The sequence below is a fragment of the Ailuropoda melanoleuca genome, chromosome 4, assembly GCF_002007445.2.
Source record: "Ailuropoda melanoleuca isolate Jingjing chromosome 4, ASM200744v2, whole genome shotgun sequence".
Taxonomy (NCBI): Eukaryota; Metazoa; Chordata; class Mammalia; order Carnivora; family Ursidae; genus Ailuropoda; species Ailuropoda melanoleuca.
Genome location: NC_048221.1, coordinates 28,446,218 through 28,465,314, shown reverse-complemented (window position 1 = coordinate 28,465,314; position 19,097 = coordinate 28,446,218). Strand labels below are relative to the sequence as shown.

Genomic DNA, 19,097 nt, shown 5'->3' with positions numbered 1-19,097 from the left:
TCTCCCTCTTCTTTTCTCTCCCTTTCCCTCTCTCTCTTTCTCCCCCTCTTTAAAAAAATAAATAGAATGAATGAATGAATGAATGAATGAATAAATAAATAAATAAATAAATAAATAAATAAATAATTTTAAAAGATAAATGCTTTCAAGAATTCCAAGAAGGGTCCAAATAAATAAATAAATAAATAATTTTAAAAAATAAATACTTTCAAGAATTCCAAGAAGGGTCCTTTTTCCTCTTCCGGGGACGGCGTCCACAGGCATTCAGAATGGTTCAGCATTTGACCTACCATTGTAGGCTGTCCTACAATACAGCCTCTAACAAAACTAGGCTGTCCCAAACCCCTGGTAATAGAATCGTTTACCTTTATACCAAGAAGGTTGGGAAAGCACCAAAATCTGCATGTGGCGTGTGCCCAGGCCGACTTCGAGGAGTTCGTGCTGTGAGACCTAAAGTCCTTATGAGGTTGTCTAAAACGAAAAAACACGTCAGCAGAGCCTATGGTGGTTCCATGTGTGCTAAGTGTGTTCGTGACAGGATCAAGCATGCTTTCCTTATTGAGGAGCAGAAAATCGTTGTGAAAGTGTTGAAGGCACAAGCACAGAGTCAGAAAGCTAAATAAAAAAATGAAGCTTTTTTTTTTTAATATTTTATTTATTTATTCGACAGAGACAGACACAGCCAGCTAGAGAGGGAACACAAGCAGGGGAGTGGGAGAGGAAGAAGCAGGCTCATAGCGGAGGAGCCTGACGTGGGGCTCGATCCCACAACGCCGGGATCACGCCCTGAGCCGAAGGCAGACGCCTAACCGCTGTGCCACCCAGGCGCCCCAAAAAAATGAAGCTTTTTTGAGTAATAAAAAAATCGAAAGGCTTGGGAAAAAAAAAAAAAAAGAATTCCAAGAAGGGGGCATCTGGCTGGTTCAGTTGGTGGAACATTGGGGACTCTTGATCTTGGGTTTCTAAATTCGAGCCCCACATTGTGTGTAGAGATTATTTAAAAATAAAATCTTAAGGGGTGCCTGGGTGGCATAGTTGGTTAAGCATCTGCCTTCAGCTCAGGTCATGATCTCAGCGACCGACCCCACATCAGGCTCCCTGCTCAGCAGGGAGTCTGCTTCTCCCTCTCCCTGACCCCCTCCCCTGCTCAGGCTCTCTGTCTGTCTTTCTTTCTCAAATAAATAACTAAAACATTTTTCTTTAAAATTTAAAAAAATAAAATCTTAAAAAAGAGAGAGAAAGAAAGAAAGAAAAGAATTTCAAGGACAGGGACTGCTGAGAGAATAATCACCTCATAATGAAATGGGCATTTACCTGATGCCAAGCCCTGTGAAGGCTCACAGGCACCCTCCTTAACCCTATAGACAACTACATGGGTCAGCAATGATCCTTACCGCACAGATGAGAAAACAGAGGACCAGAGGAGTTCACCAAGATCACCTAAGCAGAACAGTTCGGAATAAGGCATAAATCTACTGATGCTTTCATTCACTCATTCAAACACTATAATTATTCTAATTTCAACCCTCATACAGAGAGAAGACCTCAGAAGAAAACATCTATATATGGAAAAGAATGTGTCCCAGTTTCCTCGGCACAAAAAAAAGAAAAGAAAGAAGGGGAGGAGGGAAAAAGGGAAAAAACAAAAAAAAATAACTGAGATAAATCAGAAAGCAAACTTGTAAGGCAGAGCATCCAAATAAAACATGAGAGATCAGCTTTCGTGGACTTATTCTAGTCCATCCTACACTCTGCAACCAGGGAGGAAAACCACTTCTGCATGCCTAGTATCAATCCAATCCCACCTGCAGCTTCCATCACAAAATCATAGTCAAGGTTCAAGATTAAGACACTTCCATGGAAAGAAGGGCAGCCCAAAGTTCTCTATGACCTGACAATATCACCTAAGGCAACATTAGCACCTGTCACCTCCAGCAGTGAGCATGCAAGGGTGGCACAACTTGGTTCCTTAGGGACAGGAGAAAAAAAATAATAATAATCTTCTATCATAGTTCACAGCTCCCACTTCTTTATGTTTTATAATTTAGATAATATTTTAGTATAAGACCACATATACAAAATCGACGAAACAGACCTATGTTGCGGGCATGGGTCCAATTTTTTTCTTGATAAGACAGTAAATAAGATCAGTGAAGACCACTCATCTACACATTTATTAAAACGGAAACCTGTTACCTTCCAGTCCCCTCACAATAGCCAAACTAAATGGCACAACTTTGAAACCCCTCCATTAACTTGGGGTGGGGGGGGCAGCAGCAACAAAAACTCAAGTTGCATTTTAGTCTCTCTTTGATGCCTAGCTGATTCTGGGCACAAACAATGGCTGACCATTACAAATCTATGGGGCCACCTCATTACGAGTTCATACTGCAACCAAATCCCATTTTCCCTCTGCAAATTCAATTCACATCAATAGCCCTATATATCACTGGCTACTGCTGTTGGCTGCCTGATTTTGAAACATAAAAATTTTTTTGAAAGATTACTGCCAACACATAATAGGCAAACTGCAATTTCAATTCCCTACACATGTGCTTGAAGGAAGGGGGGCCATACAAGCCACAAAATGTAAATGAAGCCTGTTGTTATCAGCTGTTTATAAGCCCCATGACGTCCTTCTCCCTTATTCCTCCAGTCATGTAAGGCAGGGAAAAAAAAACATCAAAAGTGCCACCATACAAGAGTCTTTTTATTATTCTGCTCAATCCTAGTTCCCTGGTCTCTTAGTTTTCTGAGGTGTGTACACAAAATGCCACAAAATTCAGCAGTGGGGGCTGTGCACAGCCAATCTTCGTTAGGCAGAATCCAGGGTGAGGGCGGGACACAACGGTGTGATGGTGCTTATGACGTTGCTTTCATCACCAGCTTGTTAGGAATCCATCACTAACAAGAGCTAACAGTGAAGGGCGCCATCTCTTCCAATAAGGCCGACCTCCCAGGTGGGACCAAGCAACCCACTTTCACCAAAGCCCATGCAGCAAACCCACTACCTGTTCTGTTGCAAACTTCTGCCTCTTACCTAACACATTGCTCACCTTTGACTTCCCTACTGAATTCTTCCAGAAAACACAATTGTTTTACCAATTCGTGTTTACTAACACACACTACCCACCAGTGCTGTAATGGGAAGATAAAATAAGAGGAGATCCACCAGTGCTGTAATGGGAGGACAAAATACAAGGAGATCCAGAGCGAATCCATGCCCATCTTTACCGTGGGAGACAAAGGGAGGGGTGATGAGCTCACTGTTTGTGGCTGGCTCTGTCAACAGCCTCACTATTGACATTCTGCACCAGATAATTCTTTACCGTGGGAGGCTGTCCTGTGCCCGGTAGGATGTTAGCAGCATCCCTGACCTCCACTACCAACGACAGTGGCACCACCTCCCAGTCCTGACAATCAGAAATGTTTCCAGACATTGCCAAATGTCCCCTGAAAGGAGAGAAGGGGCAAAACTAGGAACCCCTGGTTGCAAACCACTGGTCTACTGGGTCTATGTGCCCATCAACCAGCAGAAATTGTTTGTATGTGGTTCCTATAAGCTGGGAACAACATGCATAAACCCACTGAACACCTAGGCAATACTCTTATCATGCCCAAAAACCTTTCTGGGACACCGAACAAAATCAAGTTAGCCTACCAAACAGAAGCAGGTATGCTAAGGTACTAATTTTGACCATTAAAAGTCTACTGATAGGCAGAAGGACTGTTTTTATTTAAAAACAAAAAAACAAAAAACAAAACAAAACAAAAAAACAACTGTCCCTCTATTATTGCACTGGCTGAAGGACTATTCAGAGACCACCACCTGAACAATATCTGTCATGGGTTTTCCATATTCATCAGCAGAAAGCCTCCAGAAAGTTCAGCTTCATGGCCCAAAATTTTTCATTTACTCAATTGTCAAGAAACCCTCAAGAAAAATTTCTTCAGAGTCAAACCCCCCAACAGAAGATGGATGGATATGCTATGGTATTTAGTTTAACGGCAATAAAGAGATGAAAGGTTTTTTTCTTCCCCCTGAACAACCACTGCTGAACTTCGGCAAACCAACACTAAAAAAGACAATTTTTATTTAACAGTTAAAGAAACCAGCTTCCAAAAGCTCAACTGCCATCTGCAATTATAATCAGGCCTAATTTAGAATACCCCACCATGTTTTAGTCTTAATTAAAAATGGCACATCCTTGCAAGGGAATGCAATGTGAATTCACAATTCAGTATGAGCAGGGGACACACGCACGCATCTGATGCTGGAGTGCCGGCTTGGGAGACTTGACTGTTTCACCAGTTTCCTAATGGATGTAACTTCAGTATAAACTTTGTTTAACTTTCATATTTTAAATTAGAAAGGCATGTGGATTATGTTAAGACAATTTGCCAGAAATACAAATGGATTTTTTTAAGCCTGCCATCTTTCACACGGCACATGGCTGATCCTGTATTCCAGCCACTATTATCTTTACTCTACATAAAAGGCACAATGCTTCCGTGTAATATCTCCACTGATGCAAAATAGTTTTCCACCACACGAAATAATAAGATTTACCAAGTACCACTTGGCCTCTTTGTAAGCTTAATAATTAGTTCTCATAATGTGTCCCTGCACGTTTATAATTCAGTGTAATTTTTATATTACAATTCCTTCATACGGTCTCCAGCACAATCAGCCCTCTGCCTACAGAACATTACTGCAGACATTATCTGAAAACCACCATACAAGCCCCCGGTGTCACTAAAAACCATTTAAAGATAAATACAGAGAAGACAGAGAACGGAGGACCTAAGAACAACATAGGCACACCTTTAACCTGTAGGATGAAAGAGAAGCTGTTCTCACGTCTATCCACTACGCGGTGACTCCTTGTAAAAATCTAATCTCTTCCAAAATGTGTGAGCGTTCTATTCCGGCTTCCCTACTGGAGCAAAGCCTCTGGCGAAGAAGGTAAGAGGGGGGTGGAAAGCTGTAAACAATAAGTGTGCCTCCCGTGAAAGCCTGTAAAATTAAGCCTCTCTCAGTTGGACAATTAGCTTTATGTAGCTAATCAGGAAGAAAGAAATGAAGGCCATCTGGTTCTTAGAAGAAGTTGTGTATCTGATTAACACTATCTTCTGGAAAGTAAACTTCCTTGTACAGGACGGCAGGAGAAAGCAAGAGAGGAACACCCTTTTACATGGCCTACACACCCTAATAAAACTACATGCAGATCAAGTCCTGATTTTATCCAGAAGCAACAGAACAGTGATTACATGTCGACACCCTAATTGGACCGACCTCATTTGATTTCTAGCTTTGCCACTTATTGATGGGTTAGCCTTTGGCAGACAATCCGACCTCTCCCTCGTAGACAGGATAATTGGCCCCTCAACCCAGATCCTTTGCCAGTCAACTTTGCAGTTCCTTCCACGGTGGACTTCTCTGTCTCTTGGGGCTTGGCCATGCGACTTGGCTTGGGTTGGTAGCTTACCTTCAAGAGTGAATTTATTACAAGAATATGCGACTGTCACTCAAATACCAGGAGCAGGGATACATCCAGCCTCAGACACAAACTAGAATCAGGCACTCAATCTGTCTGCGAAGACTCCAACAGTCTTCTTCCTCCATCCCCATCATCCATCTACTTTATTCCTTCTTACTGAACCAAGCTTTCCCTGTCTTGCAGTGCCAATGGCAGGAAGTCAACTACCAGTAGTACCCCTTCTCAAACCTCCTTGGTTCAACACAGCAGCATCCCGGTGAGAGCAGCAACAGCACCTAAGTCCCAAGGTAGGTAAGGAGCCCACCATCAACCAATCCAGCGTAGTCAGGGGTAGTGTCATCAGCACCGCCACATAAAATGTGGGTACTTGATGTACAGCACAAGTCAATCAAGAGACGTGAAACGCGGCCTACATGTGCCCCTTGCAACATGAGATGCCCTGGCATGGGGCTGCTCTCTGCCAAGGGGAGGAGGTCCCATTTTCTTTGCACAAAAGCACCATCTGTCCAGAAGTATGGTGAAGAGGGCATCTGTACCTGGAGGAGGAGAAGGGCTAGACATGGAGTGCTGGTATCTCAGAGTTGAGCAGAGTGTCTATACGGAAGAGTGGCCCAACATGGGATGATTGAATAAGGAAATAAGATAATAGGAACCAGCTTACTCACTGTCAAAAGAAAGGAGTTACAAATACAGAAAGGAGAAAATAAAGTTGAACCATGTGTTGCTGAAATGGAATTGGAGGTAGTGAACTTGTGATTTTTAATACATAAAAATACAGAAAAAAATACAGACGTCCATGTGTGTATATATATACACATATGTACATATATATAATCCCTTGATGTGAAAGGGTCTGGAAGCTGTAACATCTCACAAGCAATGAACACGTCTAATGACCAGATCTTGGTTTCTAAATGCCATTCTCCTCTAAAACGAATCTGAGCTCCATAGATCCTCAGCAACGTAGCCAAATCCAGGCCTGGGACCAGCAAAGCACAAGATGAACCTGGAACTTCTTGTTCCAAAAAGTAAGGAACAACTCAAATAATGATGGCAACACACATCAAAGGACACGGGAATCAGCTGGAAGGAACTCCCGCTATCTAAATGTGGGGAGAATTTGAACATCAAAATAATGGTAATGGATGATAACCTGCTAAATAAATAGAAATCCATGAGTCCAAAACTGGTATGATAAATAAACAAGTTGAAAGTTTAGGAAGGGTCTTACAGTATCCATCCACAAAATACTACAAAGAAGAATTAAAAAAGAGTAACTTTACAGTGAAGAAGTCTGGCACATGCTGCCTTTATCAAGCGATCCAAATGAACACCCCAGCAATGGACATATGGAAATCACGGGCCGCCTGATAAGATACAAAGAAAGGAACAAGGTTTCACTTCCATTGATATTTCCACCCTGATACATATCCTGAATATAATTGTGAGGCAGCCTCAGACAAACCCAAATGGATGGACAATGTACAAAATAATTGGCTTGTTATCTCCAAAATTATCAAGGTCATAAAAGTCCAGGAAAGCCTGAGAAGCTGTTCCAGAAACCAAGGAGACTAACAACTAGCCCATGACCCCAGATGGCTCCTTATTCCATTGGGACAATCCCAGCCAATTCGAATGGGGCCTGAGGATGAGATGGGAGTATGGTATCAAAGGCAATGTCCTGATCTTGATGGATGGATTGTGACAGGATAAGAGAACGTCCTTGTTTAGGAAATACGCATACAGAAAACACACAGAGGTGTTCAGAGGTGACAGGGCACCAGGTTGGCAAGGGATTCAACCTGGTTCCAGGGTGGGGGGAGCTCTTGTATTTGTTGTTGCTCTTTTCTCTATGATTTAAAAAAAGCTCTTCTAACCTGTAATGGGTAGAGTGCAAGGTGGTGATGGAAGGGGTGGGCTTTTCAGAAGATGGATGGGGACGGTCACTCAGAAAGGACATTTCCGTTGGGATGGACCAGAGAGGAAGCTACCACACAAAACTCCAACAGGAAAAAATAATAATTATGATGCTAATTTTAGAACAAGACAGCACCATCATCTGACTCTTACATGGTGCTTACCAAGTGCAAAGCAATGGTCTAAGTTCTTTCCATATTTTCACTCACTTATGCCTCACAACTTTACCTAGGATTATCATGAAGCATAATCAACGAGAATTATTATTACATCCAACTTAAAGATGAGCGAACTGAGACTTCAGTAATTACCTGCGTCACAAGGCTGGTTAGTAATACAACCAGGATTTGAACCTACCAGTCTGGCTCCAGGGTCTAGACTCCGCTACTAAGACATCAGGAATACCCCAAGCGAGTAACTGCATGAGATGCTGAGGTCAGATGGAGCAGGACCACTAGGTGGGAGTCTGGATTTTGCCGCGTGTAATGAATGGGAAGATGTTGCTGAAAGCAGGGAGACACTTAAAAAAGGCTCGTCATTGTATTTTAACTCCGGCAGGACAGTGGCCTCGACAAAGTCAGGAAAAGAAGAGATGGAGAACACTGGCCAGAGAGAGTCAAGATTTAAAATCTGGAGGACTTGGGTGATTGTTCTAGAAGGCCAGGCCAGGAGACCACCTTTTAAATAAAACTGTATTCACCATCCAAATTCCTTGGATAGATCAGACTGCATGCAGAGAGGTCACAGCATACTGCTGGTAGTTTTCTGTTCTGGTCAACTCACAATTCTTTTTTCTTTCTTTGTTTCTTTTTTAAAAGCAGAGAGAGCAAGAGCTCACCCCGACCCTCTTCTATTCCAGGGCCTTCAGTCACCCAATAACAGTTCATGTTTTAGTGAGACAACACCACGTACAACTGAAGCAACCATTTCCCCAGAAAATAAACAACGTCCAGATCATTCTGATTTCATAGCTTTCCCTCTACACAAAGAGATTCTCTCTCCCACCGATTAAGTCATTTGTTCTCCCTGAATCTCATCAAAGATTGTACCTGGCACTGTAATTGGGAAGGTTTTAAATAGATAATTTAACCTTGAGAGGATGTTCATTTGACTCAACACATCCTTCCAATCTAAGAAACACACAAATTCTCTTTCACTTCAGCATGTCTTTCTTTCATTGTGACAGCAGTGCCGAGAAATTCATTTCAAGGAGCTAATTGAGCCACAAGGGAATATTAATACCTAAATATTGAAGCAATCCTGATGCTCTGCTTAAAGGGAAGACGGATTTGCTAGATGAAAGGTTCCAAAATGTCTCTGGTCTATGCCTTTAAAAAAAAAAAAAAAAAGCCAAGTCTTTAGCATATTTTCATCTCTCTGCATTAAGTCAGAAAGTAAAAGGTACAGTTTATTTCTCTTTAAAGAAAAAAAAAAAAAGATAGATCTTTGCTTTCTACTGCCAGTAATTGCATCTGCCAGGATGCTGCTAGGCTTCTGAGTGTCCTGGTCTAAGGTTGTGATTTTCTTCACTTTTGAATATGGAGGGAATAAATGCACGTTCAAGTCTTTGACAGTCTAAGTGTACCCCACTCTGCAGTGCAGACTATGGCTACAGAAACAGCATTTCACACCGCAGGTCGGAAATTATACAGGGGTGAGCAGGACACCGAGGAATGGAGGGGACAGAGCTGACCTGTTCTTTGTCATCCTCTCGTTCACGGCAAAGTCTGTTCCATCAAACAATTACAAGTACCAAAAAAAATTAATTCCAGGAACCAGAGAATTCAGAACGAGTAATAGGATCCCATTCCCCCGAAGCTGATATCATCAAATTCTCTCACATGATTTACAACCTGGCAATCTATCTCCTTCCATTGATTATCCTGCTATTATGGGATATAACTGCTCTCTGCCCATTCCAAGAACTCTAAAGTGTTGCACAGAGAATACAGTAATGCACCTTTAATGCAGAGAGGACAGAGGGGGAAAAAAAACACCTAAGGAGCAAAATAGGCTGGAGAATGCATAAAGCTCAAGTTCCTTTCCAAAGCAGTGGAGCCGTTAACAGGTTTTCAGGGAGGCAATCAAGCCATTCAAGCCTAGCAGCTACCAAGGCCTGAGGCATTAACATTTCTAATTGGAAACAGGCCTCGTGCTACACTGAACGGGAAACCGGATGCACCTCACTTTGGGCAAAGGCCATCCAAGGAAACAGCACATTGTGGAGTCACCACCAACGTTCCAGGAAGATGCTTCCGATTCCAAGATGCTGGCCAGACAAGCTTAGTCAATTGACAGTCTTCTCTGCTGCTTGGATTACATTATATGGTTTATCAAAACCTTCATGGCAGGGTTGGCAAACTCCAATCCATGGCCTCTTTCTGTATGGTCTTCAAGCTAAGAATGGTTTTTATATTTTAAAAAAAAAATGGGTTTTATATTTTTAAATGGTGGGGGGGATCCAAAGAAGAATATCTTGTGACACATAAAAAATACATGAAATTGAAATTTCAGCGTCCATAAATACAGTCTCATTGGCACACAGCCATGCCATTCCCTGACGTATGGTCTAACTACTTCGGAGCACTAACACAACCGAGATATATGGCATGCAAAAGCCAGACATCTACTAGCTGGCTCTTTACAGAAAAAGTTTGGCTATCCCTGCCTTCATTCATCCACAAATGTTAGGAAAACAGCTCCAAATAAATTGAAGGCCCATGAAAAAAACACAGTTACTAATAAATGAAAAATTTCTTTACCTTCTAAATATATTCCCTTCTCAGAAAACTCAGCAGAAATGACACAACATACGTACATCAAATGCCCAGAAGGGCTCTCGACTTTGCTCGTTTGGTAGACAAGATGGTGGTCAGAAACAAAGCAGGAGGGGCGCCTGGGTGGCACAGCGGTTGAGCGTCTGCCTTCGGCTCAGGGCGTGATCCCGGCGTTAAGGGATCGAGCCCCACATCAGGCTCCTCCACTATGAGCCTGCTTCTTCCTCTCCCACTCCCCCTGCTTGTGTTCCCTCTCTCGCTGGCTGTCTCTATCTCTGTCGAATAAATAAATAAAATCTTTAAAAAAAAAAAAAAAAAAGAAACAAAGCAGGAAAAAAATGGAAAAAAAATAAAAAAAGATGAAGGCACTGTGTCGTCTGTTGGCCACTTTACATATATGATTCCATTTGATCTGCAGACCCACATTCTGAGGAATGGTTACCCCCCTTTCACAGATGAAGAGACTGAGCCCCACAGAGCTTGCTTGTGTAACATCCTCACAAGGTCCTCACAAGGTCACAGGTCCTCACAAGTTCACGGCAGTACGTGTTGTCTTCAGAGCCCTGGCCCAGGTTTCACTGGCTCGACACCCCATACTTTGAACGATTTCAAAATTATCAGGACTCCTGATCAAATACTCTGCTGCCTTTGTAATTCGGAAAAAGAGAAGGAGACAGTAGAGAATAAGTAACATTTAAGGGGAGGACAGAACTTGTTACCTTTGAAAAGAACGGTCATTTAACAGAGAAATATTTGTCTTATTAAATGCTGCATGCTTTCGTGTGGGGCTCTTAAGCAACACTCGGTTCCTGTTCTTACCAGCACTCTGAGTACAGCCAAATCCATCTAGGCAAACACGCTGTATAATCTCTTTATCCATCTGCTATGAAGACTGCTGGCTACAGCCCAGCATCCTTGCCCCATGGAGACTCCTTCCCCCATGCTTACCTCCTGGGGCAATTTTTTTATATCCAGCAATAAATCACTTGTAATCTCAGAGACACTGACACTGCATCTACCAAATGAGTCAGGTCTTCCAAAATCTCTTAACAAAGCCTGATGCTACAGCCAGGCATAGTATCACAGATTTTATTACCATTATCATGATGCTGTCTAGGAGCGAACACACACAGCACTTAAGAGTGTGTCAGGCACTGTTCCAAGCCACTTTAAAAGGGCCCATGCATTAAATTGTTAATCCTAACATCCTTATAAGGTCGGCACTATAATTACTTTTATTTTATAGATCAGGAAATTGAGGCACAAAGAAATCCAGCAATTTGCCAAGGACCCATAGCCAGTAGGTGGCAGAGCTGGGATTCAAACCCAAACAGCGTGGCGTCAGAGTTCACACTGCTTACCAACCACATTACTCACTGCCTCTCCATGCTAGATCAAAAGAAAATTAGATAAAGAATAATAAAAATAAATGTGACTATCAACTATGCATGAGCAAGCTTATCTGTACTACTAATAGCAGAAAGGTAGTCTTTAATTTTTAACAACTGGAAAAAGGTTGGGAAGAATAATCTGCATAAACCGAAAGAACTAAGAAAACATCTTAAAATACAATGTTATTTCTTATTAAATGAAGAAGGGGGAGGAAGAGAAGAAAAAATAACATCTGGAACATTTAGAGATAGTGGGGTACTTCCAGTCGATTTACATTCAGAGTAAAGGTCAGGCAGGGTCCCCTTTCTGTTTTGTACTCTTCTAGGAGCCTGAAACTTGGTGAATTATACAAAACACCGCTCAGCCTTTCCTTGAAGGGTGAGGCTCTTTCCATAATGAAGGTGTATCAACCTGAGGAACAACTTTCCTAAACAGTAAAGGTCACAGTTTAGTTATGATTAATCCTTCTCTAACCCTCTAAAGAAACCAAAGGCCTCAGTCTCATGTTCAGGATGAACGTGACCACAAACCATTGACGGCAAATGCATGGTCTGCTCACCACTCTGGGCGCCAGGGGCTGATGTAATTGATGAGGTTTCTCTTCCCCATGGAGACCATCCTTCTCAACAGAAAGATGGAGTATTATCCTAGATAATATTCCAAGGGGGCAATAGCAAGGGATCAGAGTAAAGACGTAAGAAGAAATCCTTCCATCATCTAGCACTAAAGCAGTGACAGCCTGGCCCGGCATCAGGAAAGGCGTTCTTTATCACCAGTAGTTCGTGGGGTCTACAAATGGCCAGGGGCCTCCCCCCTGGTCTGCTTCTCAGGTCAACTCATGCTGCTTTAACCAAGAAAGACTATTCTCTCAAACAAAAGGAAGTCCAGTGGAAGAGCAGGATTCATAAAGGGCTGGTTGATTCAGCTCTTCAAGGACGTCAACAAGAATCCAGGTTCTTCCCTTCCCGCCCAGGTTGGTCCTCAACTTTGACTTCATCCTCAGGCGGACAGCAAGCACCTGCAGTGGTGGGTGGCTCATCCCGACAGCACCCAGGCCAAGCAGAGCCCGCAGCTTCCCTGGCTTCAAGGGAAGATGCAGCTTTCCATGGGCGGGCCCAGCAGACACATCTTCCCTTCCACTGGACAGAGTCAGATCACATGGCCAATCCTGAACCAATCACTAGGAAAGGATGGAAAACAAATAAACCCAACCCTGGACCTAGGGTTTGGCCTTTTCCCAGCTACAAGGGTCCACAGAGGAGGGGTGGGCCCTGTCCAAAACTGAGGCTCTGTGAGGAAGAAGGAAATGGATCCTGCAAGACATCAAACAGTATCCACAAGCAGGCCTTCTGACCTGGGCAAGATGCACACCAGGCCAAAACTGGCCACCCAGAAGACAAGCCTAGCCAAAAGATAATTACTTCAGCCTTCACGGTGTAATAAAAACTAAAGTCATTAGAAAAATTTTAAATCAGAAGTAATTCAGTGAAATTAAAGATCTCTCGTTTCTCTTGAAATATTAATGTTCTAACACTGGCTCAAATCCCCTCAGGGCAACAATCAAACTGAACAGAGATGGTCCTGTAGAAAAGGCAAGGTGTGTCCACTTCTCCAGAGCCCCGCCACTCCCTCTGGCTCTCCTCACTCCTCTCCGTTAGCTTCCAGAGCCCAGAGGGCATTTCTCTGAGTTTGCAACCTCCACATCAGCCATCCCAGAAACCCAACGGGAGAAAGTGAGCCCTCAAACTGATAAAACCCAGCAAGAGGAAGGTCCTCCTCTAGGCCTCTTCACAGAGAATTCAATTCCAAGGAGAAGCAGGGGGAAAGGCAGGTTAGTAATAAAAAATTTCTAGCCACATTCTTAGATCCTCCTCCCCCCCCCAAAAAAAAGTCATATAAGATTGAAAGAGCTTGCAAAGCTGCCTTTTTGTGGTAAAGGAAAATCCTATAAAATGAGAGCATCAGAGTGATCCCGCTCAGTGCTGTCTTTTAGTGCGTTTGATGCTTCTGGCGAGCCCTGGGCCCCAGGCATTTCGGTTTTAATGAATCCCAAAGAACACAGTTGGATCCGACTTCTTGAATTCATGTGGCATTTTCTCAGGGCAATATTCATAAGTCTTTAAAGGAGACTCGTGTCAAGAAGACAAGAGGAGTTACACTAAAATGAAAACCTACCGGGGACTGCCACTTACCCAAAGCTTTTATTGCTTTACAGATGGCTGTCCACACCACCTCTGTTTCACCAGCTATGGTATTGAGCGAGGAGGGTTAAGGAATACCAGTTATACCAAAGATGACCCCTGACAGTATACCAAAGATGATCCATTATGCTGTATCTATCACTCCCGGTATCTGTTATTTTCACCTGACAATGCTCCCTCTCTCTTCCCCTGGCAAAGCCCCTTCTTTCCTAACAGAAAACCACTGCAAGAGCCCAATGTGGGGCTTCTGCTCCTACCTCAGTCACATGGTGTAGGGACATGATCTGAGCTTGTCCGGTTACTGGTCTAGCCAAATGTGACCCAAGTCTCGATAATAAAGAGTAAGACATGATGTCTAGACTCAGAAAAGTTTCTTTCCCCAGAAATAAGGAGATTATATCATATAAGTCTGCAGGTGTTAGTGGAGTGAACGTGGCTATCTATCAACATCACAAGAGATACAAGATGAGGCTATTAGAAGGGGGTGGGGGAGGCTGATAACATGGTTTGAAAGCCTGGATCCAGCCATGCCTGAACCCACCACTATTACACCCTTGTACTGTGGCACTGGTAAGTTCTGCTTGGGCTACTTTGTGTTGATTTCTCTTCCTTTCAAATGAAAATGCAATTTTTTGAAATTAAGAATATTTTAGTAATAGAAAACAGAGGTATTGGAGATGAAGCCAGAGACCTGGGACTCTATACGAAGAATCTGCATACCTTTATACTAATCACAAGGTTAATCATACAAAGCCAGTCACAGTCTGAACACTCAGTGAACTCGAACTCTCACTTGTTTATGAACTATGTGGACATATTTAGCTCAGGTAAGGGAGGGAATATGTGCAAATCACATGGGTCCAGACCCAAAATGGTGGAACAGTCCTTGCCTGTATCTGGTAAAAGAATTCCAAGATGGCCTGTGACCAACGCCCTTGTGTTGGGTCCTGTGTAATCCCCTTCCTTTGGGTAGGAGTGAAAACTACGGTTTTCTTCTCGCCATTACAAACGGCAAAAGGAAAAGGGACTTTGTAGGTTAATGCCCCTTATCAGTTAACTTCAGTTGAATGAATAGGGGAATTTATCCTGTGTGGGCCTGACCTAATCAGGTGAGTTTTTGAGAGACTAGAAGCAGTAGAGTCACTCTCCTATCCGCCTTGAGGAAGCAAACATCCCTGTTGCGAACACGGCCACACAGCAGGCAAAGGCAAGCAGCTTTCAGAAGGCAAGGCCTCAGTCCTACAACACAAAGAGCTGAATTCCGCCAACCCTCTGCAAGCCTGGAAGTTGGAAGAGGACCCTGAGCCTCACAGGAGACCACAGCCCTGGCCCACGTCCTTGATGTCAGCCAGAGCAGAGGACCCAACTAATTCCCGGATTCATGTTCCACGGTTACTGCAAGACAGTAAGTTTGTGTTGTGTGAAGTCACTGAGTTTATGGTGATTTATTACAGCATAACAGAAAACAAAACACACCAGGTAGGCTGAGAGTTGTGTGCAACTGTGAACATGGCAGACACAGAGGACCTTGTGACCTTTTAAGAAGCTTGGTCATGAAGGAATCTAAAGCCTTCTAGTTCTGAGAGCTGAGTTGTTAGTAACTATTTACAAGTCATAACCCATCCCTTAGCACAGTCCTGGGCACATCATTAGGGCTCTCTCAGTACTTACTGACTCAATGAGAAAATAAATACACGCATGTCTAACACCACAGTCAACAACAAGGTTCAGGAATGGCATGTGCCCATGTATCTGATGTGAGCTTTGCTGAAAGACAACATGGTAGAAACCAACAAGAAGGATCTCTGGTCCAGAGAGACTTGGGCTCTTATCTCAGCCATCCCCTTTATCAGCTCTGCGCTCCTGGCCAGTGAAAAAATTCACTTTATCACCCTATAGTTCATTTTCTCCTCTATACAGACTGTAACAACTCAAAAATTTGGCATCAGGATTAAATTAGGTAATTCATAGATGAAGGCGTCAGGCTTGGTGCCTGATTCTGCAAAGAGTTTATAAAACATTTGCTCTTCCTTCTCTCTCTTACTATGCCACAATGAACCCTCCATGTGAATTTGGCACAGCTAACAGGGCTCTGAGGAATAAGACTCATGACACGTAAGTTGACTAAAGGCAGTGGTATTTGGATTCAAATACCTAATATGCTATCTAGGACAATTGCTCTAATTTGCCCAGAGCCAAATTCCTAACCTGTTCAATGGGAATAATGCTACTTACACTACAGGGTGGCTGAGAGGGTTCACTGAGAACACATGCGGGGGGGGGGGGGGGGGGACATGACACACACTTAGTACATAGTATGCCACTAAGCTATTATACATGTGGGCTCTTACATTTATTTTTATTTGAGCTGGCAAATGCAAGGTGACCCAATAGGAAATATAAGACCATTGGAGTCTGTTAGGGGTTCAACTGTGTCCCTTGCAAAACATTATGCTAAAGTCCCAACCTCTAGCACTTCAAAATGTGACCTTATTAGGAAATAGGGTCATTGCTGATGTAATGAGAGATGAGGTCATACTGGAATGGGATGGGCCTTTAGTCCAATATGACTGGTGTCCTTATAATAAGGAACAAGAGGCAGAGAAGGAAGATGGCCATGTGAAGACACACACAGACATAGGGAGAAGGCCACATAATTGAACATGAGGCAGAGAGCAGAGTGATGCGCCAGCCCACAAGCCCAGGAACACCAAGGACGGTCGGCCAGGACCAGAAACTAGGATGTGGCAAGGAACAGTCTCCATGAGAGGCGCCAAAAAGGCACCAACCCAGATGACCCCATGACCTTGGGGTCTAGAACTATGGGGCAATAGTTTTCTGCTGTTGTAAACCATCTAGTCTGCAGTATTTCTGCTGGCAGTCCTGGCGAAGGAACATGAGGGACGGCCCCAGTCAGTGGTGCATTTGCAAATATTTTGCCATCCTGCTCTGGGACGGGGGTTGATCTGTGCCATTTGCTGATTTCTGTGGTTTCAGCTAATTTCAAATTACCAATGTGACATCACTAAATGTGAGGTAGGAAAGGGATGACCGAAGCACACCGTCCAGCATTTCTACCACACAGATACAACAGACCTAAGCTCCTATCCTAAGACCACGGATAACAGAAAGATGTATTAACGTAACTAGGAAGTGAGGAGCTCGGGGTATTTATTACTTCTAAATATAATTGAATCGTAAGTTTACATAATTTTATGCTTAACAAGATTATGCTTAATAAGCAGCTCACGAAATTCCTGGGAATGTACCAATCCATTCTCACCAGCCTGCACAAGCAACTCCCCGGCCCCAGGAAGGGGTGCACGCCACAGAAGAGAAGCACACGATGCATAACCCTCCACCCTCCCAGCTCTAAACTACTCCTGGCCCTGGGAGTACGGCCATCAAAACAGAGCCCCTCTGCAGAAGCAGGGTCACGGCTGTCACATGGTAATAGACAGTGTTCGGTTAATTAAGCAGGTTTCAGCGCAGCTAAAACCCTCGGCCTATTTTCTCCCTGATCCCATAAAGCATTTGTGGCAGTCTGGTTTTTAACCAATACAGAAGTAATTTGAAATCAATTTCCCCTCTCCTTGATGAACAACGGACTATTCAGTGTGACCCACAGAGAAAATGAGAAGCCCATATCCATGAGCCCAGTGCGCTCCACAAATTCCAACCCAAAGCTGGATGCTTACCCAGTACCACCCTGAAGAAGCTGGTCTTACCCTCCTCAGAATGGTGTCCCAACCCCAGGCTTGGGTGTCTGACCCTCTCTCTACAAGGGAGCAGGAGCCATATTTTATCCTTCTTATTCAACCAGCACATGTGTAACGAGCAACAGCTCTCACGCTCACATGCTCGCTCTCTCACACTCACTCTTTCAAATAAATAAAACCTTTAAAAACAAACCAAAAAAACCCTTTTTATATTTTTTTTTCTTTTGCCGAAACAAACAAACAAGCAAACAAAAACCCAACTGACCAAACTTTCATCTACTGCACGATTACCACCTGGGGTAGTGAGGAGGCTAAGTTCAAAAGTCAGTGCACACGGTTTTCACAAGAGTCCAAATTACCCTTGACAAATCCCCTTGCATGACTCAAAAAGTACAGTGTATGTTTTATGTCATGAGACAATACAGGTATTGTGTAACGCCAACAGCTGCCACCCACTGAGCTTCATTAAAGTAAATTAAAGTCTTCACGCAGGTGACTGGGATTTATTACGTTTCCCATACCCAAAAGAAAACAGAAGATGAGCTTAAGAACCTGCTCCTCTATGGAGTCTGCTCGATTTTATTCTATTATAAAATCTCAACAGGGGCGCCTGGGTGGCACAGCGGTTAGCCTTCACACTCAGGGCGTGATCCTGGTGTTATGGGATCAAGCCCCACATCAGGCTCCTCCGTTGTGAGCCTGCTTCTCCCACTCCCCCTGCTTGTGTTCCCTCTCTCGCTGGCTGTCTCTATCTCTGTCGAGTAAATAAAATCTTAAAAAAAAAAAAATCTCAACAACCTTCACAAACATGATTACATTTGCTTGCTGGGGGAAGGAACATAACTATGTGAAAGGACCTAGAAAAAACCGTAAGGCACAGTAGGTGTTTACTAATTTTGAATCTGCGGGTTGCTGACTTGAAACCGCTCTTGAAATTTTAAAAACACAGAAAACCAGCCATCAAATCCATCTGTTATGAACTGAATTCTGTCCCTCAATCACATATCTATCCTAACCCCAGTACCCAACCTCCAGTACCTTGGAATATGACCTCAGTGAGAATCAGGGTCACCACAGAAGTAAGTAGTTAAGATGCAGTCATCAGGGTGAACCTTAACCCAATACAACTAGTGTCCTTATAAAAAAGGGGAAATTTGCACCCAGACACACACCCAGGGAAAACACATGAACATAAAAGCAGAGATCAAAGTGACACTTCTATGAGCCAAGGAACATCGAAGATTGTCAGCAAACCATAAGAAGCCAGGAGAGAGGCATGGAGATTCTCCCTACCAGCCTCAGAAGGAACCAATCCTGTCCACCTTGATCTTGGACTTGCAGCCTTCAGAATTGTGAGCCAATACATTTCTGCTGTTTAAGCTACCCAGACTGTGGCACCTTGTCCCGGCAGCCCTAGCAAACTAACACAGCATACAAGCTCACATTTTCTCCTCTGGCCCCAGTATACACCACTGCACCCATGCTCGTGGGCACTAGTCTCATGACTCTAATTGGCGTTACAATTTCACTCATGCCTGAGTTTTATGAATGTGCCTGATATGTCTTCCTTCTGTCATCACTAATAATAAA

At 43.4% G+C, this 19,097-nt stretch overlaps 2 protein-coding genes across 4 annotated transcripts in view; one reads left to right on the top strand and one right to left on the bottom strand.

Moving 5' to 3' along the window:
- Positions 1-19,097, bottom strand: part of PTPRG (protein tyrosine phosphatase receptor type G) — a 691,435-nt gene that overhangs the window by 639,740 nt on the left and 32,598 nt on the right. The window lies entirely within an intron of this gene.
- On the top strand, positions 240-634 carry LOC117801909 (60S ribosomal protein L34-like). Its single transcript, XM_034658584.1, has one exon. It carries the CDS (start codon positions 270-272, stop codon positions 621-623), a length of 354 nt encoding a protein of 117 aa, XP_034514475.1. The 5' UTR covers positions 240-269; the 3' UTR covers positions 624-634.

Coding starts and splice junctions, on each gene's coding strand:
- LOC117801909 (XM_034658584.1), top strand. CDS start 270: ATGGTTCAGCATTTGACCTACCATTGTAGGCTGTCCTACAATACAGCC.